General features: G+C 43.8%; 1 protein-coding gene across 1 annotated transcript in view; it reads left to right on the forward strand.

The window, feature by feature from the left end:
* Positions 1-27,107, forward strand: part of LOC140284372 (sodium channel protein type 5 subunit alpha-like) — a 175,578-nt gene that overhangs the window by 117,004 nt on the left and 31,467 nt on the right. The window contains exons 19-22 of the mRNA XM_072378248.1: positions 1,598-1,738; positions 1,820-1,940; positions 3,660-3,862; positions 20,560-20,683. Coding sequence (XP_072234349.1) covers positions 1,598-1,738; positions 1,820-1,940; positions 3,660-3,862; positions 20,560-20,683 — 589 coding nt within the window. The remainder of the gene's footprint in view (positions 1-1,597; positions 1,739-1,819; positions 1,941-3,659; positions 3,863-20,559; positions 20,684-27,107) is intronic.

Genomic DNA, 27,107 nt, shown 5'->3' on the forward strand with positions numbered 1-27,107 from the left:
TGCCGCGTTGTGTTAGATCGTTGAAGCGGTGCTGCGTTGTGTTAGATCGTTGAAGCGGTGCCGCGTTGTGTTAGATCGTTGAAGCGGTGCCGCGTTGTGTTAGATCGTTGAAGCGGTGCTGCGGTGTGTTAGATCGTTGAAGCGGTGCCGCGTTGTGTTAGATTGTTGAAGCGGTGCCGCGTTGTGTTAGATCGTTGAAGCGGTGCAGCGTTGTGTTAGATCGTTGAAGCGGTGCCGCGTTGTGTTAGATCGTTGAGGCGGTGCCGCGATGTGTTAGATCGTTGAAGCGGTGCCGCGTTGTGTTAGATCGTTGAAGCGGTGCAGCGTTGTGTTAGATCGTTGAAGCGGTGCCGCGATGTGTTAGATCGTTGAAGCGGTGCCGCGTTGTGTTAGATCGTTGAAGCGGTGCAGCGTTGTGTTAGATCGTTGAAGCGGTGCCGCGTTGTGTTAGATCGTTGAAGCGGTGCCGCGTTGTGTTAGATCGTTAAAGCGGTGCAGCGTTGTGTTAGATCGTTGAAGCGGTGCAGCGTTGTGTTAGATCGTTGAAGCGGTGCCGCGTTGTGTTAGATCGTTGAAGCGGTGCTGCGTTGTGTTAGATCGTTGAAGCGGTGCCACGTTGTGTCAGATCGTTGAAGCGGAGCCGCGTTGTGTTAGATCGTTGAAGCGGTGCCACGTTGTGTCAGATCGTTGAAGCGGAGCCGCGTTGTGTTAGATCGTTGAAGCGGTGCTGCGGTGTGTTAGATCGTTGAAGCGGTGCTGCGGTGTGTTAGATTGTTGAAGCGGTGCGGCGTTGTGTTCCATCGTTGAAGTGGTGCCGCGTTGTGTTAGATCGTTGAAGTGGTGCCGCGTTGTGTTAGATCGTTGAAGCGGTGCAGCGTTGTGTTAGATCGTTGAAGCGGTGCTGCGTTGTGTTCCATCGTTGAAGCGGTGCTGCGTTGTGTTAGATCGTTGAAGCGGTGCTGCGGTGTGTTAGATCGTTGAAGCGGTGCTGCGTTGTGTTAGATCGTTGAAGCGGTGCCGCGTTGTGTTCCATCGTTGAAGCGGTGCCGCGTTGTGTTAGATTGTTGAAGCGGTGCTGCGTTGTGTTCCATCGTTGAAGCGGTGCTGCGTTGTGTTCCATCGTTGAAGCGGTGCTGCAGATATTTTTGACTCTTCACACACTTCAGAGCCATAGCTGAACCCCAGAATCTCAACTCAACCACAATCAATGCTTCCGGGGCATCGACTCCTTCAAACTCGGTGATCCACTTAATTTTCTATAATTTTTCATCTTGTATCAGTGCCACTCTGAGGCTGTGAATCGGGGTGAGGTTTAATTGCCCGGGTGTTTTTAAACCGTTACTCGAGGCCCCAACAGGGTAAATTTCTGTGATTTTGCTGTACATTTTCACTCTTTTATGAAACATTTAGACAGTAAACGGATGTAAAACACATTGATGGTCTCCACAGGATAAACTGGATTAATGTTAATCCTATAAAATTAGATTTTGAGCCATTGTTAAAAATACCTGCTTATTATCCTCCTCTGGTGTCTGCTCAGGGTTTTGTGTGAATAATGACCAAATCGGCTGATGTTTTTGCCTCCTTGTGTCTCCAGCTGTTGAACCTCTTCCTGGCTCTGCTGCTGAGCAGTTTCAGCTCTGACAACCTGTCAGCTCCAGACGACGATGGCGAGATGAACAACCTGCAGATCGCCATCCACAGGATCACCAGAGGCCTGGCCTGGTGCCGCAGACAGGTACCGATCTGTGCTGATGCTGCTGAAGAGCCTTCCAGGTAAGAGGAAGTGTCTCATGCTGCGTTTCTGTGTGCGATGCAGGTCGTGGATATCTTCAACGGCAATCTGAAGCGCCGGCGCCAGAAACGGAAGGAGGCCAAAGCCATGATGAAGCTGAAACGCCTGAGTACCGTACACACTGAGGCCAATGGAGCCGTCATCGGTAACACTTTAACACGACCATTTCAAAGTATATCCGTGTTTTCGTAGCTGAAAACGCAACGTTGCACCCTTCAGTATCCTGTTTCAGTTCATCTTAAAGGTGTTCTGAAGGTGCTGTGTCGTTGTTAAGAAAAAACAGCTGTCTCCACACACACGCTACTCAAAGGTTGCAGCTGATGAATGAAATTATTGATGAACACAATCACAGAGGAAAATCTCTGCTGAGAATCAGACCAACGCAACTTTTTGGTGCTAAACTGTCCTAAAACGCCGATCCATAGCATGTCTAAAGTAAACTGAGAGCTGTTCGGGAACTATAGAGTTCTGAAAGCTAACACTCTAACTCTTTTCTCCACAAAGTCAGAATGTTTTTAAGTGCTAATACGGCTAATGCTAATGAGGCTAACGCTATTGAGGCTAACGCTAATGAGGCTAATGCTAATAAGGCTAATGCTAATGAGGCTAACAGGGGGCTCACACCAAAGGCGTCGTGAGCGGCCAGCTGCCATTCATTTTCAATGTAAGCTGGCGTCGATGAGCGGCCGGCGGTGTGAGCTTCAAGAGTTGAGAAAGGCTCAACTTTATGCAAATGAGCAGTGACGCGACGCAACGACAGCCAATTAGGGCCGATCTGGATTCCGAAGGCGGAAAAAAGGTGAAAAAAAGCGGAAAACGGCAGAGCGCAAACACAAAGAAACACAAAGAAGGCCCAGAGTACGATCCATGGTGAAAGAGGGAACCGATGTATGGATGGATTATTTTATATATGCTAGTTGCTATACATATAAGCCCCGCCCCTTTGGCCGCTTCCGGCTTCTCTGGCCGCTTCCGGCGGCAGAAGAAATACAAGCGGCGGGTTGTGAGCGTCGTGAGCGGCTGTGTGGTCGCTCACAACGCTTTTGGTGTGAGCCCCTGGTAATGCTAATGAGGCTAATGCTAATAAGGCTAATGCTAATGAGGCTAATGCTAATAAGGCTAATGCTAATGAGGCTAATGCGTTGGTGCATTGGTCCTCATCAAGCTCAGTTCACAGCTGACTCAGTGTACTCAGGCAGAGGGACATGGGAGCTCCTACAGGTCCAGACAGGTGTCAATCAGAAGCTAAGGCTGATATATTTTGGTATATTTTCAAATCCTTGCATCTGGACTCACAGTGTGAGAGAGAATGCACCAAAGATGAAGCACAGCTGCTCACTCATTTGAAACTGCAGCAGCAAAATGAGTGAATATGTTGATGAAAGTATCAGTTTGTGCCCAAAGTCTCACTGAACTTGATTGTCGGGACCTTTATCCGTGGAAGAAAGAGTGATACTGTCTGTAAGATATCGATCAGTAGATGATCAATAAGCTTTATAGCTTTCTATCAGTCTTATAGTTGCCTCAGTGTTGATATTTCTGCTTTGCGCTGATTTTACCTGCTTTGCTTATTAAAATCAGTGGATTTTCATCCACAACTCAGCCGGTCAGCAGGTGGGGCTTTCAAGGACCCTCGGAAATCTGAGGTTTGGGAGGAACAGGGAAAACTTTTATGTGTTCGGCAGTAAATAAAAATCACAGAATAAAAACTTTCTATATTACAGTTAATCCTAACCATGGAGGGCTGTTGGATATGAATTCTGAAATTTGAAGATCTCCACTGTTAGAAATCAGATTATTTGGTTCCCTCACAACCCAATTAGCCGGCTGGCTTTAGCTAATCTTTGCTGCTTCTTCATCTCAGGCCGTCACGTGGAGAAGTACGTGGTGCCAGAGGACGACAGTTACATGACGAACCCAAATCTGACGATCAGCGTCCCCATCGCCCCCGGAGAGTCGGACGTGGAGTTCCCGGAGGAGGAGGAGGAAGAGGAGGAGGAGGAGGAGGAGCAAGGCGAGGGCTCCGAGGAAGAGGAGGAGGAAGAGGACGATGGCCAGAGGGAGGAGGTGGGGAACAGTTCTTTGTGGCTTTCTAGTTCAAACACACACACCTGCGTCTGATGAAAACAGGCTCAGGTGTTCGTGAGTCAGCTGCTGTCCGCCTTTGGTTGACTTCTAACAACCGTGGGTCTGTCAGCTGGTCTCTTTGTGTTCTCAGGTCAGAAATTCAACTATTACATGAGATGTCAGTGTTTTATTTCTAAATGCAGTGATCAAAGCGCTGCACCTGCGTAACTGCACAGCAGAGAAGACCTGTGTCTTTATATTGGTTGGTATATGGTTTGGAAGAGTTGTTTTTTCCTTTTTAATACATTTAATAAATAAAGAGAAACATATGCTGATCTCTGACTGTTATCAGGACAAAGAGGTCTGGCATTTACCTGGATTTACATAAAACAGTTGATCCGGGTCATCGGTACATAGGTTAGCATAGGATAACTTTTAAGGCTCCACAGTTTGAGAATTATTGATACAGAAGATATTAGGAGCAGAAGATCTTCAGAAAGCACGTTAAAGGAAACATATTCTGCCCTCTTTTCACACCGTGACACATTTTTCTGGGTCTTGATATAATGTTTGTGATGCGTTTTGGTCAAAACACCACAGCAAAACAGTACTACAGCTCCCTTTACCACCATGTCTGTGTAGCCCTGTTTATAACGAGCAGTTTAATGTGAGCTGATGCTCCAACGCTCCCCTGTGAGAGATCAATAGAAGAGCTTTGTGCTTCTACTAAATGTAACTTTGGACACAAATTACACTCCGTTACCCATCATTACTGTATGATAGAGATGCTGTATAGAACCTGAGAGCTCACACTGGTGCTGATGTAGAAGTAAAGTCAGAGAAACTCTTCCTGTTTAAATCGTAATTCCTTTGTCAAATATTAGCTTCACTCCATTTTTCTGTGTTTTCTTTAGTTTTTATGAGGCTCATCTTAAGAACTGTTGCTTTTGTGTCAAATTAAGTTGTTCCGATATTTGAATTTGCGTAAATATAGTTGTTTTGGTGAAATGCTGCGTTCAATAACTCCTGACAGAATCGGATTTCCGAGTTGGGCTATAAAGAGAAAAGTCAGCTAATCTTTTTCCTTCCTTCAGTTGTTCGGTTCCCTTTTCATCAAAGAAACGCGCAGAAATCACAACTTACCTTTTAATTCCTGAAGTTAAGTCTTGAAAGTTGAATTATTATTGCACCACCAGGAGAAAATGTAAAAACTGTGCGATCGCATGGTGTTAAAGTGACTTTCCTGGCTGAATTTCACGTGTTATAACAGCGATTCTTGTCAAACATCAGGTTGGTATTCAGATTTGTGAACATTTAGCCCACACTAACTCACCCTCCCTCCTTGTCTCTCCCTTTCTGTTAACATTAGCCTTGAAATGGACATAGCAAACACACTCAGACACACACTCAGGCAATAAGAGGGTCCCTCGGACAGAATTGGAGACCTCAGGCAGTGCATTATGGTCCAGCATTTTCCTCACTCTGCTATGCTGCATTTGTGATGTGTTTGTGCTAAAAGGGTGTATATTAGTGTGTGTGTGCCTCTGTGAGTGTAATGCACGTTATTTAGTGTGTGTTTTGTGTGTTTCTGCAGCATGTGTGGGTGCCTCCTGTCTCTCTTCATCTATTCAGAGGACAAAAAGTCCAACTGAGCCTCAGACTACTTGTGTGTGTGTGTCTGTTCTCTGTAAGATTTGGTGTCACATTTCTTAGATAGCCCGATATCTCCTTTATGGACGAAGCTCATAAAGCTACAATCTCTTACTGTGCACGTGCGTGTGCACGTGAGTGAGTGTGTTATGATGAGGCGGCAGTAGCAGAGGAGGAAGAGGAGATGTTTGGTCGTTTCCTCTCTTTGTATCTAACATGAAATGACAGATTTGTGTCGTGTGTGTGTGTGTGTGTGTGTGTGTGTGTGTGTGTGTGTGTGTGTGTGCACACCTGTGCTGACTCAGTTCATCATCACCTCTCCTCTTTAATCATCTTGTGCACCTGTTCTCTCTCACTCTCTCTCTGGCTCACGATGTCTCTCTGTGACAAGTCATTTCCAACCTCAGGACCCCTGAAAGGCGTTCCCAGCTCGGGGAGGTTTGGAGGATTTGCAGTTATTTGGGGACACATAAACAGACTATCTGCAGAATATCTAAGCTAATTTGAGGAAAAAGTTTCTATAAATATAAGCCACAGACTAGAAAGCACCGTGCCAGCTGGCAGCAGGTGGGTTCATTTAGGCAGGGAGTGAACTTTACATGCAGGAAGCAGAAAAAATGTCAGGATTTGAGCAACTTTAACAGGGATTGTGATGGATAGACTTCTCAATCATTGCATCTCCCTGCAGAAGTCAGCACCAAACTGGTCCAATAGGATATAGGCGGCCAAGGCTCACTAATGCACAGGGAAAGCCAATTTGGTCCGGTCCAATAGAGGAGCTACTGCAGCTAAAATTGCTGACAAAGTCAATGCCACCTCTGATAGAAAGGTGTCAGAACACTATTATAACACAGTATGTTTTAAGCTGTGTAGCTGCAGACCAGTCTGGGGGCCCCAGGGTGCTGACCCATTTCCACTGCTGAAAGCACCTATAATGGACACATGGGCGTCAGAACTGGATCAGGGAGCAATGAAAGAAGGTGGCCAGCTCTGATGAATCATGTTCTCATCCCTTAGCTGGATGCTCTGTGGGATGTTCTGGTGGGAAACCTCAGTTTGGAGCATTCAAAATAATACCATGGAGGAAAGAAATGATGTTAGAGGAACAACTGTTGCTGCCCGAGAGCTACAGCTCAGACTCTCCAGGCCTCAGTTAGCATGTTAAAGGTTAAAGGTCACCCCAAGGTGAAAAAGCCCAGAGCTACATCTCAGACTCTCCAGGCCTCAGTTAGCATGCTAAAGGTTAAAGGTCACCCCAAGGTGAAGAAGCCCAGAGCTACATCTCAGACTCTACAGGCCTCAGTTAGCATGTTAAAGGTTAAAGGTCACCACAAGGTGAAAAAGCCCAGAGCTACATCTCAGACTCTACAGGCCTCAGTTAGCATGCTAAAGGTTAAAGGTCACCCCAAGGTGAAAAAGCCCAGAGCTACATCTCAGACTCTACAGGCCTCAGTTAGCATGTTAAAGGTTAAAGGTCACCCCAAGGTGAAAAAGCCCAGAGCTACATCTCAGACTCTACAGGCCTCAGTTAGCATGTTAAAGGTTAAAGGTCACCCCAAGGTGAAAAAGCGCAGAGCTACATCTCAGACTCTACAGGCCTCAGTTAGCATGCTAAAGGTTAAAGGTCATGACAGCACAGTTAGAAAAAGACTGAACAAGGATGGCTTGTTTGGAAGGGCTGCAGGAGAAAGCCTCTTCTCTCTAAAAAGAACATGGCAGCACAGCTTAGGTTTGCAAAGCTGCATCTGAACAAAGCTCAAGACTTCTGGAACAATGTCCTTTGGACAGACCAGAGCAAAGTGGAGATGTTTGGTCCTAATGCACAGCAGCACGTTTGGAGGAAACCAAGTCCTACTTTTTCTTTTGCTTGTAGTGTCCAAATACAGTTGCTGTTTTTTCATGTTGAGTCAAGTGGATTTAAAAGCCATTTTAGTTGGTTCAACAGTGTGTCTCTGCTCACAAAAGACAGCCTCAAACCAAGCAAGATCCTTTCGGCAAAAGACATTAGCTTCTCATTTTTATTCTTTATTTAGAGTCATGTTGGAGTTGCCTGTTTAGACTCTTTGTTTTCAACCTGCATGTGTCCGTGGTTTTCCTTTGGATCTTTCTAAAACTGGGAGCATACCACAGTTTGCTTGAGGTGAGGTTAAAATTTCACTGCAGTTCAGTTTTATTTATGCAGCACGAAATAATGAGTCACTTTAAGACACTTCAAGGACAAGCTGATTTACATTAAAGAAGACAGAAATTCTTCTCTGAGCAGCAGCCAGAAGGAAAAGAAACGCATACAAGAAAACTATTAAAGTCCTCCTTTATTACCAAGGCTGTTAATAAAGTAAGAAGAAGAGCACAAGCTACCAGTAACTGCAGTGAACATGGAACAGATGTTACATTTATAATGGTTTCCTATGTTCAGACATATTTATCAACATGAATCCCAGTTAGAAAAGTGTTTGATTTGTGTGAGATTAGAATTATAAATGATTCTGTGTGTTTAATATGCCCCGAGTCCTCCAATCAAAACAATCGGTTTTTTATGCCTGAAATACGCCTCACATGGACATCTCTAAGCTACTCCCCCTACAGGCAGCAGGGGGAAATACAACACGTTTCCATGGATGGCGTTAATACGAGGAGGGCTTTCAGTCATAGGGTGTGAGCTGGACCCTGTTCTTCCACTTCTGGCTACATAACTAAATTACTTTGTTAGTCAGGGCTAAAATACATTCTTTTTACGATGCCACCATCATGTTATTGGACGCCGTGGCATGTTGGTGACTCGTTAACACCTCCTAGTTGAGTGTAGCATCACTGGCTTATGCTCCCCACACACCAGCAGACTTAGAAAAGACTCTGAGCATTGGGGATTGGGATTTAAACTGTTCGTTTAGGGTTAAAATACAACTTTTTAAGGACTAACATACACTCTGTCTACACCATCATCCCTTTGATAGACGCCATTTTGATGACCCCACATGGTGTCATTTTGGGATGGAAGATAGTCTAATATGTTATCCCAAGAAGTGATGTCCCAGCCTTCTGGTCCAGTGTGAAGGACACGATAAAGGAAGAACTGAAACTCCTCTGCTTTACATTTAGTAAATTCAACCAGCTCTTATCAGAGCTGCCATTAAGATACTTCTGGGTAATTTCCCTCTGTTATAGGCCTCCAGCTTTAACCGGACGGGTGAGAGAAAAGGATCCATTTGAACACAATTGTTTTGAGACAAACTGTGGACACTCTGCAGTCTTCCAAATGAAAAAAGAAATCGGCCAGTTAATGCAGGTCACACTTCATTAAACAAGAAAAGGTGACTCTGTGAATAATTCCCCATCATCAGTCTCTGAAAACCTTCTGTTTTATTGTTTTGTTTTATGTTAAAAAAGCTTTATTTATATCTTCAGAGCCAGCGTTTTAAACTCAAACACACAACAGACTGATTTCATGCTACTTTTTACCACAAATTCACAATATTTCACAGTAAAAACGTTGTTTTAAACTTAATTTATCTCAAAAAGAATAAAAATTGGAATAAATGTTGGAATTAATCTGAAAAAATTTACAATAATGATGACATTAGAATTTTATTTTACATGTCTGTTCGTATTTCTGGCTTTATTATGAAAAATAGTGCATTAAATGTTAATTTATTCAGTATATTTTTCTGCATCCCTGTTTTTTATATTGACATCTTATTGGTCCACAGCACAAAATGTAGCAGTTTAACAAAAAAGACTTTCAAAAAGGAAGATTATTACAGCTTCTGGGCTACAAAATCGTTATAAATCACAACATAAGTCTACATTTTCCTTCATGTTGAGCATATTTGTCATATTGCACGACTGTTACATGTTTAGAAATGTTTCTGAGGACGAAGGAGAGGATGGGCGGCTGTGTTACACCACTGGAAGCCAAGCTGAAGTCCAATCCAACCCGATATCATGCTTTCAGTTGCAGTTGGTTAGAGTTAGGCATAAAAATACATGATTAAGTTTGAATATTAATAATATATAATGACCACCTCCCTGTACAGACAATGGAAAACATTATCAGCTCACAGTTTCTGCATTTCCAGCACATGGACTGATGTTTTTCCACCGTATAAAATGTGCAAAAACACACGACAGACCTACAGTTTGTACAGATCTGTTCTTCTGTGTCTCTGTGATGCAGCAGTTAGCCTTGAGGTGAAACATGCTAATGCAGTGAGAGCAGCAACACACACTCAAAAACACACTGACCTCATGTGAAAGGGCAACATAAACAGAACAAACATCAGAAGCATGTTTTAAAAACATCTGTTTTTGAGTCACAGAGGGTTAGAGTCTTTGTTCTATCTTTGTGGGGACCAGTGTGTGTTTTAGTGTGTGTTGAGGACGTCGGTTTCATGGTTCAGGGGAGAATCGGGTCTTGGTTAGGATTAGGAATCTGCTTTGCACTGCGAAGGTGAGGGTAAAGCTCCGGTGAGTGCGCCGCGTCCTCACAGAGATAGAAGAGCAGTGTTTGCGTGGGATGGGAGGCTGGTGTGGGGCTCGGGACAACAGAGAGAGTCAGAGAGCATCGCTGCTTTCGCAACTCTTTAGCATCAAGATTTGTTCCCAGGGTGCATGTGTTAAGGTGTGTGTGTGAGGCACAGACAGGCTGCTTCTCTGCCTTTGGAGCATCTCACTTTCCGTCTGCTTCATAATTAGCTTGAACATCAGTTCAGAACACAAATGTTTTCATGCTCTTTCTGATCCTCTCATTTCACCTCAGATCCTCTGAAATCCTCCAGCTGAAGGTGTTTCCTGACATGACCAAAGCTTTTCCTAAACCACTGGAATATTTAACCTCCCACTGTAGATGCTGAACTGTCCAGTGCAGGTTTAACCGGTTTAAAACGCAGGTTTTCCTTTTCTCAATATGTATTTTAATGAATTAGTTCTCCAGGATGATGAATGAATTAACACTTGTCTTGTGAAGGAAAGAGAATAAAAGTTCTTCTCAGTGCATCATTCCCTCTTGTAGAGGTTTCTGTGAGTCACAGTTTTATTTATGAAGCATATTTCTGTAGAAATTAACTCATTTTACTTCATACTGACCAGGAATTGATGAACAAACAATCAACATGAACCAAATAAAAGCATTCAGTTGTGTAAAGTGCACCATCTCTCATGGTTCTGGAGGAATCTCGGCCCTCTTATCTCCAGCGTTGCTTCAGCTCATTGAGGTTTGCAGCATTGGTTTCTGCACAGCTCTCTTAAGGTCCCACCACAGCATTTCAGTCAGGCTGAGGTCTGGACTCTGACTGGACCATTGCAACACCTTGATTCTTTTCTTTTTCCCACATTCTGCTGTAGATCTGCTGCTGTGTTTGGGATCTTTGTCCTGTTGATGAGCCAGTTTCAGCCCAGCTTTAGCTGTGGGACAGATGGCCTCACATTTGACTCTAGAATACTTTGGTATCCAGAGGAGTTCATGGTGGACTCAATGCCTGCAAGGTGCCCAGGTCCTGTGGCTGCAGAACCAGCCCAGATCATCAGCCCTCCACCACCGTGCTTGACAGCTGGTATGAGGTGTTTGTGCTGATATGCTGTGTTTGGTTTCCTCCAAACGTGCTGCTGTGCATTAGGACCAAACATCTCCACTTTGCTCTGGTCTGTCCAAAGGACATTGTTCCAGAAGTCTTGAGCTTTGTTCAGATGCAGCTTTGCAAACCTAAGCTGTGCTGCCATGTTCTTTTTAGAGAGAAGAGGCTTTCTCCTGCAGCCCTTCCAAACAAGCCATCCCTGTTCAGTCTTTTTCTAACTGTGCTGCCATGACCTTTAACCTTTAACATGCTAACTGAGGCCTGTAGAGTCTGAGATGTAGCTCTGGGCTTCTTCACCTTGGGGTGACCTTTAACCTTTAACATGCTAACTGAGGCCTGTAGAGTCTGAGATGTAGCTCTGGGCTTTTTCACCTTGGGGTGACCTTTAACCTTTAGCATGCTAACTGAGCTAATTTAGACTTATTTTGTTCCTGATCATGTTTCTCTGCCCGTTTCTTGGGTTCGAATGATACCGTACGCAGTTTATTTATCGATGATTTAAATACATAAAGCATTTTATTTAGCTTTTGTCCTGAAATGTAACAACTAAAGATTTAAGGGTTTTAAAATGCAATAAAAACTTAAAGCTATTCCGTATTTAGTTTGAAACTTTATCGAACAGAAACATCTGAATAAAGGTTAAAGGAATGATTTTCAGTGACTTCACTGACCAACACACTCAGTAAAAGATGTTTCTGTTTGTGTTCCACCAGCTTCCTTTTAATGACGCTTCCTAGGGGTGAACTTTGACCTTTAACATGCTAACGTAGGCCTGTAGAGTCTGAGATGTATGACCTTTAACCTTTAACATGCTAACTGAGGCCTGTAGAGTCTGAGATGTAGCTCTGGGCTTTTTCACCTTGGGGTGACCTTTAACCTTTAACATGCTAACTGAGGCCTGGAGAGTCTGAGATGTAGCTCTGGGCTTTTTTACCTTGGGGTGACCTTTAACCTTTAACATGCTAACTGAGGCCCGTAGAGTCTGAGATGTAGCTCTGGGCTTTTTCACCTTGGGGTGACCTTTAACCTTTAACATGCTAACTGAGGCCTGTAGAGTCTGAGATGTAGCTCTGGGCTTTTTCACCTTGGGGTGACCTTTAACCTTTAACATGCTAACTGAGGCCTGTAGAGTCTGAGATGTAGCTCTGGGCTTTTTCACCTTGGGGTGACCTTTAACCTTTAACATGCTAACTGAGGCCCGTAGAGTCTGAGATGTAGCTCTGGGCTTTTTCACCTTGGGGTGACCTTTAACCTTTAACATGCTAACTGAGGCCTGTAGAGTCTGAGATGTAGCTCTGGGCTTCTTCACCTTGGGGTGACCTTTAACCTTTAACATGCTAACTGAGGCCTGTAGAGTCTGAGATGTAGCTCTGGGCTTCTTCACCTTGGGGTGAACTTGCTGGGACGTCCACTCCTGGGAAGATTGACAGCTGTCCTGAATGTTTTCCACTTGTGAATAATCTTTCTCTCTGTAGAATGATGGACTCCAGATAGTTTGGAAATGGCCTTATAACCCTCTTAGTTCCTGTGGAAGCTGACCCGTGTTTTTGTTGGATTTAGCTCATTTTAACACCTGGTAAGGATCAGATTATTTTTTAATATGTTCAGGGTCACCTGAACATGATAAACACCATCTTCAGTAAAACTTACAGACGAGAGCAAACAGCAGCTGCTCTAAGAACAACGAAACATTGTTCGACGTCATCACAGAGTATTGTCGTACCTGCAGTGAGAATAAACGAGTTCCCTGTTCATCTGTGATTTTTCATGAATAATAGACATGGCTGCTTTGTTTTTGGTTAAATATGTAATATTTTGACATGTATATATTTCATGTTGGTGGTGCTTTTGCTGAGCTCCTCGCTGGCTCAGCAGCATAGATGTGAAATGGTTTTTATTGGCTCAGACAACACGTGTTTTCCATTTTGTGTCCCAGATAGGCAGTTAAATAAGGACCCAGCATGAGCTTGGGTATGAAATCTAAGATAAGATTAGTCAGCAGTGTGGTTCAGGTGTAGCCTGGTCTCTTTTTCTGCTAAGGTTAGCTGAGTGTGCAACTCCAGCACCATCCGGGTATACAGTCCGGTACCCGGGGCACATATGTCACAGCAGATGAAATGCCATTCTGAAGTCTTAATTAGCACCAATTTAGTACATTAGTACATTAATGTGCTTCAGAGGGAAATTAAGTCTTTCTTTGCCAATGTAAAACATGAGTGTTAGACCTCTAGGTCTGTGGCCTTCCATCCTCCACCTATTACCCCTTTTTCAGGCCTGGGTCCTCTACCAGAGGCTTTTGGGCTGGTGAGGGTTCTCGACTGTATCTTCGCTGTTCCTAGAACTGCGCTCTTTTGGTTAGAGATCTCTGATGCTGTTCTTGAGATCTGTTTCCATTATTATAGTTTGGGGTTCAAGGTGCTCCCGTTACCACTGGCGCCTTCACTTCCCACATCTCTTCAACTTCCTCCTTCAGCCCCTGGTATCTTTCAAGCTTCTTGTGTTGCTCCTTCTTCATGTTTCTGTCACTGGAAGAGAATCTATGCTCTGTCATTCTCCACTACCTTTGTAGGTATTCCCTATTTAGACTTTGGGACTTCCAGCCCAGTCTCAGCACAGATGTTCCTGCACGCTATTCCTGACACTTGGTTATGGCGTTTCACGAATGCCGTACCTGCCTGCTTCGTACACCTGGACTGTCTCGGAGGCACAGCCTGCACCTGGGGTCCTGCCTGGTGTGGTTGCCCCCAGCCTCTGTTGCTCTTGTGTTTGGGGCCTGATCCTGTTGCATTATGGTCCGTGCCTCCATCAGCCTTTTCTGTCAGTGGTACATGCCTCGGTCCCTCCGTTGGTCCCAGGATTGCCGTCTAGCAGCTCCTACACCACGCCTTAACTGGTCTCCTAACTGGTCTCCTAACTGGTCTCCTAACTGGTCTCCTAACTGGTCTCCTAACTGGTCTCCTAACTGGTTTCCTAACTGGTTTCCTAACTGCTCTCCTAACTGCTCTCCTAACTGGTTTCCTAACTGCTCTCCTAACTGGTTTCCTAACTGGTCTCCAGCCTGTGAAACCTCTGCAGATGGTCCAGAACGCGGCGGTGCGTCTGGTCTTGGATCAGCCTAAAAGAACACGTCCCCCCTCTGTTCATTGAGCTCCTCTGGCTGCCCTTAGCCGCCCGCATCAGGTTCAAGTCCCTGATGTTAGCTACAAAGAGCTTAATGGAACGGCTCCATCTACTTGAATGCTCTTGCAAAGGCTTCTGTCCCAACTGGGTCCCTCCGTTGGTCCCAGGATTGTCGTCTAGCAGCTCCTACACCACGCCTAAGACAATCCAAACTCTGTTCATGTGTCGTCCCACGATGGTGGAATGACCTACCGAGCGCTACCAGAACAGGGGCGTCCCTGTCTATCTTCAAGAAGCTCCTGAAAACCCAGCTCTTCAGAGAGCATCTCCTATCCCAGCACTTACCTTGTACTTCCCTCCCCCCTCTATCTCTGCCCTTTATCTTTCTGCTCTTCCTTCTATGCCTGCACCCTATCTCTACTCTGTCCCCTCTGACAGAGTCGGACTCCTGGGTTCCTTCTATGTAGCTTATTGTTAGCTTTTTATAAAGCTGTTATATCTTCATCTGTAAGTCGCTTTGGATAAAAGCGTCTGATAAATACAGAAACAGAAACACATGCCGTGTAGAGGCTTATCCTTCCATGATGGTGGGCTTCAGCTGCCTTCAACACTCACCTATCAGTGCATCACTAGGGGCCATCTTCTTCTTCTCTTGATGTACTCCAAGAAGTTTGTTGCTTCATCTGAGAAATTGACTCTGACGCTCACAAGCCCCGGACCCCCTTCCCTCCCTCTGTTTAGCATTGGCTCTCAGGGAGCTGCCTTTCTCTTTGTAGGTGCTTAGCTTTGGCCGACTTCCTGCAGCTTCTTCAGGGTTGAACTTTGCCTGTTGGACCCTAAGGTATTTCCAGCTGCCCTGAACATCTACTATGTCACCCTCTGGTAGTTAAACCCCTTCAGTTATTTCTTTAGTTTCTCTCACAACATCCCAGATACCCAGATATTACAGCTGACCAGTTGCAGCAAAGCTGGCTGTAAAGCTAATAAAGATACTTGCTGCTGCCACAGTTAATTCCACAGTATGAGCATTCAGTTATTTCTCTGCTGATCTGTTTATCCTCTGCCAGCTGTGGTTCCTTGTTTTTGCCACCACCCTCTCCCTCCCTCTCTGTATCCGTCGCCCTGTCTCTTCTCTCCCTCCAGGTCTGCTGTATGTAATTTATTCTCAGTACACAAACAGCTCACTGTAAATAGAAGCTGTTAAGGCGCTCCAGCTCTCCAGTTTTAATAGAGCCCTGGTTTGGTTATGTAATGATTAAATGGCTGACCCGGGCTTTAATGGCGTCATAAATCACTGAATGTGGTTTTTATCGTCTTGTAAAGCGTGAATCAGCCGCTGCAGGTGGTCAACAGCCACAGTCAGAGGTCAGACCGCAGTGTTTACAGCAGCATTCATGGAAAGTTGCCTTTCATGTATTCATACTGTGACTGTGTTATAGTTGCTGTGAATAAAGATATCACAAGCTCCTAAAATACCTGTGGAACTCTTAAATTTAGATGTTTAAAGGCCCTTCTGGTCAGAATTGAGTTTTCAACCTTGCTAACACGTTGTTGTGGTGCTTTTTATACGTTAGAGAAGTTTTTATGAATTAATTAAGCAGTCGAAACCAAGGCTAAGTCTGAATGAGCACCAGTGCCCTCAGAAACCAATGCTGTCATCTTAGAGGGAAGCTAACGTGGGTTTGGATGACATTATTGTAAATTGAAAAGGACATAAGCATGCAAGGAAAAGCTTTGTTTAACAGAGTAATCTGACAGGACAGTGATATACTCGGTGACCTAAAATTGCTCATATTTGGTATTTAAGTAGCTACTGAAGCATTGAAATCGTGATTTTCCTAAACTTTCTTTTTGTTCACTCATCCACAAATCCAATGATGGTGATTCCCAAAGAGCTATTAGCTGAAAACTTGGCATATCTCAGCATGGTGTGCAGTGTGTCCTTAAAACATTTGAGGAAACTGGACAAGTGGAGGACAAAAGAAGAAGTGTCAGGCCTAAAAAACTATCTCCAGCAGATGAACAGGATCTGAAAGTGATGTCCTTAAGAAAGAGGAAAAAATCCAGCTGTGACCTGACAGGACCTGAGAGATGCATCTGGACCTTCAGCTGATCCATCTACTGTTGGCCCAAGCCTCATCAGAAATGGTCTCCATGGAAGGGTGGCTGTCAAGAAGCCATTCTTAAGGAAGGGAAACAGGGAGAAAAGGCTGAGCTGTGCCAAATGACACAAGAAGTGGACTGAAAATCAGTGGCAACAGGTCTTATGGAGGGATGAATCCTCCCCAGAGCCCGGACCTCAACATTATTGAAGCAGTGTGGGATCATCTGACAGAGAACGGAACAAAAGGCAGCCCACATCCAAAGAAGAGCTTTGGGATGTCCTTCAAGAAGCCTGGAGAACTATTCCTGAAGACTCCTTAAAGAAATGACAGAAAGCTTGTCTCAGAGGGTTCAGGCTGTGTTGGAGAATAAAGGAGCTCAGACCAGATATTCACTTTAAAGCTGCTGAGAACTGATAAAAAACTCTGTTTCTGCCTCAGATTCTGGGTTTATATTCATGTTTGAACATGTTTCAACAAATTGTTCCAACTGTTTCCAGTTTTCCTGGAAATATGTAAAGAAATGAGAGCTGAATCAAAGCTTTTGCACATTTCTGTTAGTTGAGTTAGAAACAGCTCCACAAAGTTTTTGTGTTGGAGACTTCCCTGTTTGTGCCAGGTGTGCACACAGTTGTGTGGGATCTTTTCTTTGCACATGAACAAATGAAACTGATTCTGACCTCTGATGTACAGGTGCTGTCTGCAGAGACAGGCGGTGGGCGGCGGACGCCACAGACCTGCTTTGATTTCCCTCTTGTGTTATGAAATGAACGACATCAAAAAACATCCAGACAGCAAACTGGACAACTTCACTGATGTGAAGCAAAGAAAAATCCCTGTTAATGAAAGATTAATGTGGTATTTTCAGTTTTCTGGACGTCTGAGACTTTGTTTTACTCCTTAATTATTGATATGCTGTGTCTCTTGCAAGAGTTTTCTTTTTATTTACTGAATAAATTTGCATTGAGTCATTGCTGAAATTTCCCCTGAAACTAACCCAGAATTAGATTTTAATGGATGATTATTTTGCCACATTTCTACAAAGCGGAAGCTTTAATTTACTTAAAAGCTCTTTGATTGGATGTTTAATTTTGAGTGTTTTTTTCTCTTCAAAGGAGCAGATATTTTCTAAATCAGCTGTTCTGCTTGTTTACTGATTATTTGGTCCATTTTTCAAGAGTCAAGAGCTGGTGTTTGACTTCAGAAACCCTTAAAATATCTACCTGCGGTATTTGTTTGTGCGATGTTGGGAATGACTCCTGCTCCATCGATGTTGCTCATCTCGCTAAATCTAACATCTGCCTCCATCCATCTCTCGTGTCTTCTTTGTCTCTCTTTTCTCTCTCAGTGTTGTGTGAAGATGAAAAATATCTTACTTCTGCTTTTGTAAGCATAAAACACAGAAACCATCCCGCTGGAGAGACAAATATGTTGCGTATGTCCTCGTTAGCACTGGTGGTGCCATTCCTCTTGCCAAGTGAAGGCGAACAACCACAACTGAATGACAAGTCTGTCACTATGGTAACCACCTGCTGAACCACCTTAAAACGCCATGCTGAGTTTGATTCTCCATCTGCTGTCTGTTTAGATTGACAGCGTATAACTAAACCTTCTTTAAGAAGGAATTAAATGGTTCACTCATAATTTTATGCTTCTAAATTCAGACAAAACTGAAGTCGTTATCTTTGACTTGAGCGCTTCAGGGAGAAACTACCTTGCATGAAGTTACTCCAGATGGTATTTTCTTGGTTTCTCTCTGACCAAGTTACCAGCTGACCAAGTTACCAGCTGACCAAGTTACCTGCTGACCAAGTTACCAGCTGACCAAGTTACCTGCTGACCAAGTTACCAGCTGACCAAGTTACGTACCTGCTGACCAAGTTACCCGCTGACCAAGTTACCTGCTGACCAAGTTACCAGCTGACCAAGTTACGTACCTGCTGACCAAGTTACCAGCTGACCAAGTTACCAGCTCACCAAGTTACCTGCTGACCAAGTTACCTGCTGACCAAGTTACCTGCTCACCAAGTTACCTGCTGACCAAGTTACCTGCTGACCAAGTTACCTGCTGACCAAGTTACCAGCTGCCCAAGTTACCTGCTGACCAAGTTACCTGCTGACCAAGTTACCTGCTGACCAAGTTACGTACCTGCTGACCAAGTTACCAGCTGACCAAGTTACCTGCTCACCAAGTTACCTGCTGACCAAGTTACCTGCTGACCAAGTTACCTGCTGACCAAGTTACCAGCTGACCAAGTTACCAGCTGACCAAGTTACCTGCTGACCAAGTTACCTGCTGACCAAGTTACGTACCTGCTGACCAAGTTACCTGCTGACCAAGTTACATACCAGCTAACCAAGTTACCTGCTGACCAAGTTACCTGCTGACCAATTTATGTACCTGCTGACCAAGTTACATACCAGCTGACCAAGTTACCAGCTGACCAAGTTACCAGCTGACCAAGTTACGTACCTGCTGACCAAGTTACGTACCAGCTGACCAAGTTACCAGCTGACCAAGTTACCTGCTGACCAAGTTACCAGCTGACCAAGTTATATACCTGCTGACTTACGTACCAGCTGACCAAGTTACGTACCTGCTGACCAAGTTACGTACCAGCTGACCAAGTTACCAGCTGACCAAGTTACCAGCTGACCAAGTTACCTGCTGACCAAGTTACCAGCTGACCAAGTTATATACCTGCTGACTTACGTACCTGCTGACCAAGTTATGTACCAGCTGACCAAGTTACCAGCTGACCAAGTTACCTGCTGACCAAGTTATATACCAGCTGACCAAGTTATAAGTTATATAGTCAATAAGACAGTGAACTCAACACTGTTTTTCTTTTTTCATTTGAAAGTTTCTGCTAAATGAGCAAATGCAGTTTGTTTTTAAACCATTTAAAGTAGCTCATTCTTTTACTTGGGCTACAGTAATCAGATTACACGTGAGTGTAATGTCCCTGTGTGTGTTTCACTGCCTTCAGCTCGTCTCCGGCTCTACAATAGAAACCGCTTATGAGCTGAAATACATTTAAACCCCTCATTATGGACGTCAACTGTCAGGAGGTTTTGGCCCAAGGCTGCTGCGTGGGCCTGTTACATTATCCAGTTTTTGTGTGGATCTGTTTTCTCGTGTTAGTGTGTGTCAGAGATTAGGTGTGTATTCACGTCTTTTTGGCTTCACTTTGTGCGAGTGTGTGTCTGTGTGTGTGTCCAAGGCTGGCATTTGTCACAGTGGCTGCTCTCTGTTCCCAGACCCTGAATGTATTCATGAGTAGCTGTTGACTCAGGTAGTTAGCTCACCTGTTCACACACACACACACACACACACACCCCTGCTGTTGCTTTGTCCAGACAATAGAAAAACTTGCCAAATTTCCTTCCCCAGTCCTCAGCAGAAAGCCTGTCTCCATCCCTCCAACTCGCTTGTCCTTTTGTGGATTTAAACTCCCATGATGCTTAGCAAACAGGGACCTTTGAAGTCAGCTGGGATTGAGCAGGGAAGCTGGAGGAGAGAATGGGGTGGGGGGGTTCCTAACATCTAGTATTGTTCATATCTCAGAGTCAAAGTGAACAGACGGTAGGTTTTTCTGGCGGAGTGAGAAAAGGTTTGGAAGGTGATGCTTCTCTGTTTTCTAAGCCAGGATTTCTTTCAGTTATGTAACATTAAATGTGAGTCATTCAACCTGGACTGCAGCAAAAATGATGCTGATAATAAAACCAACTAACCCAAACCATGCAGAAAAAGAGCAAAACTAATTCAACACAAACAGACGACTGCTGATGATCATCAGATAGAAGGATCCAGATGAACTTAACTGTAATAAAGAGAGATGTTCCTGACATCCAGAGAGAAATGACCACCAACACTCCTCTGTTCGTCAGAGTTTGTCAGATGTGATGGAGAAGGGATGTAGGCGAACAGCCGAGAGAGGATGGAGGTCATGGTGGGTGTGGCCAGAGGGCGATAGAGAGAAAAAACTTGACTTGATGAACAGAGAAAGAAACTCTTTCCACTTTGTTTCTGTCTCATGTGAAAACGATCAAAGTGCTGAACTGTACCTTTAAAGTTTTCCACCTTGAAATCAGTTAAAAACCAGAAGAAACAGCAGTTACAGCCTGTTTGATGAGGGTGACTGAACTACATTTACCTTTGTTTTCCTCACTAAACAGGTAACTTAAACCAATCAGTGAGGCGAATCAGATGGGTTTGCTGTTCTGATTGGTTCTTTCTTCTTGTTTCCTTCAGCAGAAGGATGATATCAGCCTATCAGAGGGCAGCACTGTGGACCTGAGGAAGCCTGGAGAGGAAGAAGACGAGGACTCGGAGATGGCCGAGGAAGCGATGGACCCCGACAACTGCTTCCCAGACAGTAAGTAACTCTGTTGTTAGTGTTGGAGCAAGGTCAGAAAACCGAAGCCAAATGAGACAAACACATTACAGGTTATTAAAAAAACCCATTTCCACACAACTTTGTCATGTTGCTGTAATTCTCTGTGACGCACAGTCTGTGCCCCCCAGTGTTCAACATCAGGAAATGCATTTGGAAACTATTTTTCTCACCTTTATTCTGTCGAATGCAATGAAATATGCACACATATGAGTGCAGGAAAGGTTAGTTTAGTGAAATATGCTGTGAAAAGACGTTTAAACCACTCTGCATGTTACACAAAGTACGTGGTTTAGGTGAATATTAGAGGTGTTTCTCTCCGTGGAGGGGCGATTTTCATCCGGAAAGATTCAGCTGAGTTCAGTCTGAACAGTTCTTTAACAGACATTTTTTCTTATTACACACATTATACATATTTTATTTTATTTGGGTGTCTTCATGCCGATGTTATTCCATCTTTAATGTTAAAAAACAGTCTCTAACCTGCAGTTCTGCCCTTAATAACCACATAACAGGGATGGAAACGTGCATTTATTCACATTTTAGGCTAATCATGTCATCACTCCTGTTCACACAAAGTTGTTTACCCTCAGAAGGAGTAGTTTATAGTTTTAAATAGCTGAATATCACCTTTCAGATTATTTTAGTTCCTCTCTTCTCTCGGAAAATCTGGAAAATAGAAGATAAGATGCAACGAAAGCAAAATGCAAAAGAAATTGTACTGAAAAGCTGAATGAAAACTTAACCTGTTGAGCCATGAAGGTGTATCCCTTTAGATTTTTCCAGCCCATCCCACACTTGCCCCGATACTGTCGCCACAGATTTATGATTGTGTACCATCGAAACCAGGTGAGAAGCAAACACCTTGCTTCCTTCCTGACTCAGCCAAACAGTTTCCAGAGGAAACGGGAGGCACAGCCAATGAAAGCAGAGTTCAGAGATCTGTGGCATTATATGACGTATGTTGTTCTACTGGTAGCTAAAGAAATCTCTTCTTTCTGTCTGTATGCAGATGACACACTGCTGTGCATTAACGCAGCAAAACTGAAGATACAGCTTAAATGTAACTTTGTCTCAGATGTACGTTCTGTTTGCATCTATTAACAGGGTTAGATTTGATATTAGTGCTGCATCTCCATCCAAGTAGGGCAGCAGTGAGAGCGGCCAGTTCTTCAGGTGATCCACAGGCACTGGTTAATGGACACCTGTGGATGGAGTCAGTTAGTTTCAATCACCACCAAGACACCAAGAACTGTACAGATTAGTATGGAGCTGAAAATAAGCAGATATGTTCATAATCAGGAGGTTACAAAAGCTTTTTTTATATAGTGGTGTTCCTGCTAACCCTTCATTAAAGGGGAACTCCGGCATTTTTAAACCAAGACCTTATTTCTGAAGATATTTAGGAAGATATTTAGATAACTGGAGATCCATATAACGGAGTGAACGGGGCTTAGAGGATGCAGCCTCTAAATAAGGCATTATCTGTCTTTATTTCACCAATACTTTAAGAAGAACGCTGCTGCAGATCTCGAGTTAACTAAATATCTTCCGAAGGACGCCGATTTTCACCAAACTGTTCTCAGTGAGCAGATGAACGTATTTCATGCAAGAAATAAGGTTTAAAAATACCGGAGTTTCCCTTTAAGTGGTTTAAAGTATCAAAGCAATAAAGAATCTTTAGTTTAGTTTCATTCAAATGTCTCATTATTTCAGAACAGCTCAGAGAGTTCGGTGGTTATTAAGTGTAACCTGCTGAAATTATACGACTAAAAAAATCATGAAGAACTGCTCTCCAGCCTTTAGTTTTATTTCATAGGAAACAAAGTCCTGAGAACATGAACGCCTGAATTTGTTGGCTGCTGGAGAGCCTCCTGGAACGAACACTGCAGGTGAAATGTTGACAGGTAATTCCAGGTAATTCCAGGTATTTCATCCCCCAATCCTGGGACTCTTTATTAAATGCTGACCGGAGTAAACAAGCCGAGGTTTTAGCTTTCCAACCAAAAATCAAAGGTTGATTTTGATGTATTTAGTTCTAAAGTTTAAATTATTCTGTTTTTATCTGTAGTTTATTGTCAAATTTTGAATCTGTGAGCTTCTCCACACTGAGATTACAGAAATAATATGTGTTGCGTTTGGTTTCTTCTCTTATTTGGTGCACAGCTGAGTTGTATCCGGTTTGTTGTGATGTGCTTTTAGAATCTTGAAATGACCTGATAAGCAGTTTCTCGCCCAGTTTACTGTGTTCTGCGTAAAATTAATGGCAGAATGTGGATTAATCCTCAAATGACATCATCAGTTATGTGATTTCTGGGTTCAGTTGTGCAAACTGTCCTCGGTCTCGCTGTGTGTGAGTTGGTTTGCAGACGAGGACGAGCCCCTGCAGTCACATTAAGGTTTCCCCAACATCTCGCCCGCCCCACCCCACACTTGCCCCAATACTTTCATTATAGATTTATGGTCCTGTAGTGACTAACCGAGGTGAAAAACAAACACCTTGTTTCCTTCCTGACTCAGCCAGTTTCCTCCTGGAGTGTAGATATTTGTCTTCGGCACATTTCGGCGCAGCCAGCATGATCCAGAAACCCAGGCAGCCGTGCACGGAGAGAAGCCATTTGTATGGTATTGATTGTGCGAGAGCAGGGAAAACAGACTGACCACAGGGAGATATTAATTCAAATTATAAAATTCAATTGAATATGAAAAGTATTCCTACTTTCAGAGGTAACACGAGGCTGAGAAAGAATGAGGTCAGCCAGCTGGAAAACCCTCTCTGAAGAACAATAACAACCAGAAAGCATCCCGACACCTGCAGACTCCGTCAGTGAGTAATTCCTCTCATTCCCAAGCCTTCAGATTGTTCCTCTCTGTGAAAGATGCTGGCGCCGGTGTCCTTTGGGGCTGTTACACATATTTTTATGAGTCCTTCATATGGAGCAATTATAAAAGGAAATTAGACTTATTGTTTGGCACAAAACTGAATAAAGAGCAATTCAACAGTGATCACGACGTCTTTCTTAGGCAAATACCCAGGAGGGGTAATCAATGTCAGTGATCAGGTCCAAGCAGACTGAGACCTGAGAGCATTAGCTCACCATAAAGGGTCATTTCTGTGTGTTAAAGCAGTCTTACCTGCAGGAGACGGCAGCCTTTCCCAGTTCAGAGAATCTGGGAGAAAGAGCTACTCAGAACTGGGCCGCAGAAGAAGAAATCTTCCATCTGTAAAACAACGTTTATGTGGCAGAGAAATACTGAAAAAGAACAAAAGGGCTCCTGATTTTACTCCCGTTAAATCACACGAAGCCCAAAATGTCAAACTGTGCACGAAGATAAAAACATTCCCACGTAGGGAACCAAGCCTGTAGCTAATTATAGTTACAGCCCAATTATAACATTGATTATTGCCACTTTCTCAGTAGAGTTTCCATCTGTCATAAAACCAGAGCAGGGCCTCTTCCCCACAACAGGCACTTTATATGAAAATGCCTGCCAAACAGCAGATGTTGTATTAACTTTGATTCATTTAGAAGATTGATGCGTCCATCACGACTGTCCCCACGTGGCGCCCCGTTCTTCCTGATTCAGCAGAGTCCTTCACAGCAGGCAGACGTTTGTCACCGGCTGGACTCAGATTAGCCGCTGGAGTGCCGACAGCAGAGAGATGAGTTAAACTCCCCTTTTGTGCCACAGTCTTGTCACCAGATTGAATTAGCAGGAGAAGCACGGGACGAGGTGGGGAAAGCAAAGTGGAGCAATCAAAATGACAAAAGAGGAAATTAAAGACAAATAAAGACCTAGAGAGGGAAGCAGCAAGACAAGGACAGGAAAGAAGGGCAAAATAAGCAATGAGGTTAAAGGAATGTAAAGATTTAAGAGAAGAGAATTAAAAAAAAAACGTATTTTAGATGAGATGCAAAAAATTAAATTAGAGGAAGAAGAGAGAATCAGGATGGAATGAAGATGGGCTTTTAACCTGTTGACATTTGGACCTCGCTGGCATCAACAGATTTTGAGAAAAGAGACAGATTTCAACCTCCGGCATCCTCCTGACTCAGCTCACGGGCCGCCCACACTGGACCAGTGGCACCAGTATGCTGACACAGCTCTGTGGGTCCTGCGAGGCGGCCAGCTGCTGCAGAAGTAGGCCAGGAAAATGGCGAACATCAGCAGGAGGAGCGCCAGCTGTTGAATGCTAAGAGGAAGCAGTTTGCGTTGCTTTGTGGCCATCTGGATGCTGAGGACAAGCGCAGGTCCCAGTGTGGTTTATTTAGGAAACATTCAAACCACTGGTCACTTAGTCTTGGTCACTGACCCAAAGTTACCAACCATTGTGAGAATTTAAAGGCAAGGAAAGTTTATTTGTATAGAACAATTCAACAACAAGGTGATTCAAAGTGCTTTACAGAGACATTAAAACAGAAGAAATAAAAAGCATGATTTAAAATTTAAACAAAAGAAAGAAAAAAGAACAATAGATAAAATCAGGAGTTAAAATCTGATTCCGTTTTGAAACTCAAGCTTATTCAAATGCAGCTAAAAATAGATGTTTCTTCAACCTGGACTTAAATACTGAGTTTTTCAGCTGATTTGAGGCTTTCTGGGAGTTTGTTCCAGACATGTGGAGCATAGAAGCTGAATGCAGCTCCTCCAGGTCTGGTTCTGACTCTGGGAACTGATAAAGAACCGGATCCAGATGACCTGAGGGGTCTGGGAGGTTCACAGTGGGTCAGGAGGTCACTGATGTATTTTGGACCATTCAGAGCTTTATGGACCAGCATCAGTACTTTAAAGTCTATCCTCTGATGGACCGGCATCAGAACTTTAAAGTCTATCCTCTGATGGACAGGCAGCCGGTGGAAAGACCTCACAGCTGGACTGATGTGCTCCACTTCTTTGGTCTCAGTAGGACTCCAGCAGCTGAGTTCTGGATGAGCTGCAGGTGTCTAACTGACTTTTTAAAGATGCTTTTACTATAATCAAACCTACTGAAGATGAATGCATGGACCAGTTCTTCCAGGTCCTGCTGAGACATCAGATCTTTTAGCCTTGATATATTCTTAAGGTGATAGTCGGCTGACTTTGTTATTGCCTGAATGTGTTCATCACTGCACCCAGATTTCTGGAACAAACATTTGACACAGTAACTTCCTCGTCGGTGAACTCAGAGCAGAGGCAGGCGGTTAACCTTTGAGAAGCAGCTGAGAGGGACTTTAAAGCTATTCAACAGTCAATATCAGGATTATCTGTCCATGTTCAGTCTCCAGAGGCTCCTCTGGTGTTGAACCAGCATCCGACACATCCACAGCGACACCCATGGCGAGTGTAATTGGCACAAAGCACTCGGTAAATAAGGCTACGTAATTGATTTAAATTCTCACTTCCTTGAATTTTGTGCTCTGAAAGGGGAATTCCCATAAATACCATATGCAGCTGGGCCAGACCTTTGTCTCATCAGTAACTTCTGAAAGTTACAAATTAATGTCAAACTGATGCCAGGAACAGACTGACTAACTCCAGAAAGAGCTTCCTTGTGTTTTGGAATAATTTGGTTGAGCCTGAAAGTAAGAATCAGGGCAATTTTGTCAGAGACTGGTGGAGAGGTAGGACCCAGATGCAGCTCTTTTAGTTCAAAAAGGTTTATTCACAAAGCAGGGAGCAAAACCAAGAACAAAAAGCCGGATTCAAAAATACTTAAACGTGGAAAAAGACTATGACAAACAAAACAGGACTATGATTAACTGTGGCAAGACTATAAAATAAATACTATGAGCAATGACTATGACTTAAACAAAGAAACGTGGCTATGAGGCAAAACCAGACTTATCTTTCAGTGGCAAGGCGTGAAGGGATAGTGAGGATTCTGCCGTGAATGAAAGGAAACCAGGAGACTAAATACTGTGGAGGGAGTGATCAGTGAAGGTGGTGAACAATGAAGCAGGTGAGGTGAGTGAAACTAGGTGGCAGGACCAGAACAGAACCTGAAAACATGACTAATAAAACATAAACTGTGACAAATTTAAGCTTTAGATGATAAAGAATCCTCTCTGTCAAGCCGAGATGTGTTGGAGGGAAGGTAAGCTTCCAGTTGAGCAGGCTCAGTCTCCAGCTTAGAAGGGTCAGTAAGGTTAAAGCCTGCCACTGACCACTGGCTGCGCTTATCGTATCAAAAGCACCGTTTCTAACTGTCAGGAAACCACAGGCTGAAGTTAGCATTTGTATTGAGGATTCTATGGAGGACAGGCACATCTGGAACATCCACATCTGACATTAATCTGTTGAGTTAATGTCCAGGTAACAGTCCCATGATGTTTTTATTGGAGTCGTTGGTGGAACTGACCAACAGTGACACCAAACATAGATGGTATCGGTTGGATTTGAGCTCTAATCTGGTTAAAACAAGATG

This window comes from Leuresthes tenuis, unplaced genomic scaffold (genome assembly GCF_036924035.1).
Source record: "Leuresthes tenuis unplaced genomic scaffold, fLeuTen1.0.hap1 SCAF_24, whole genome shotgun sequence".
Lineage (NCBI taxonomy): Eukaryota > Metazoa > Chordata > Actinopteri > Atheriniformes > Atherinopsidae > Leuresthes > Leuresthes tenuis.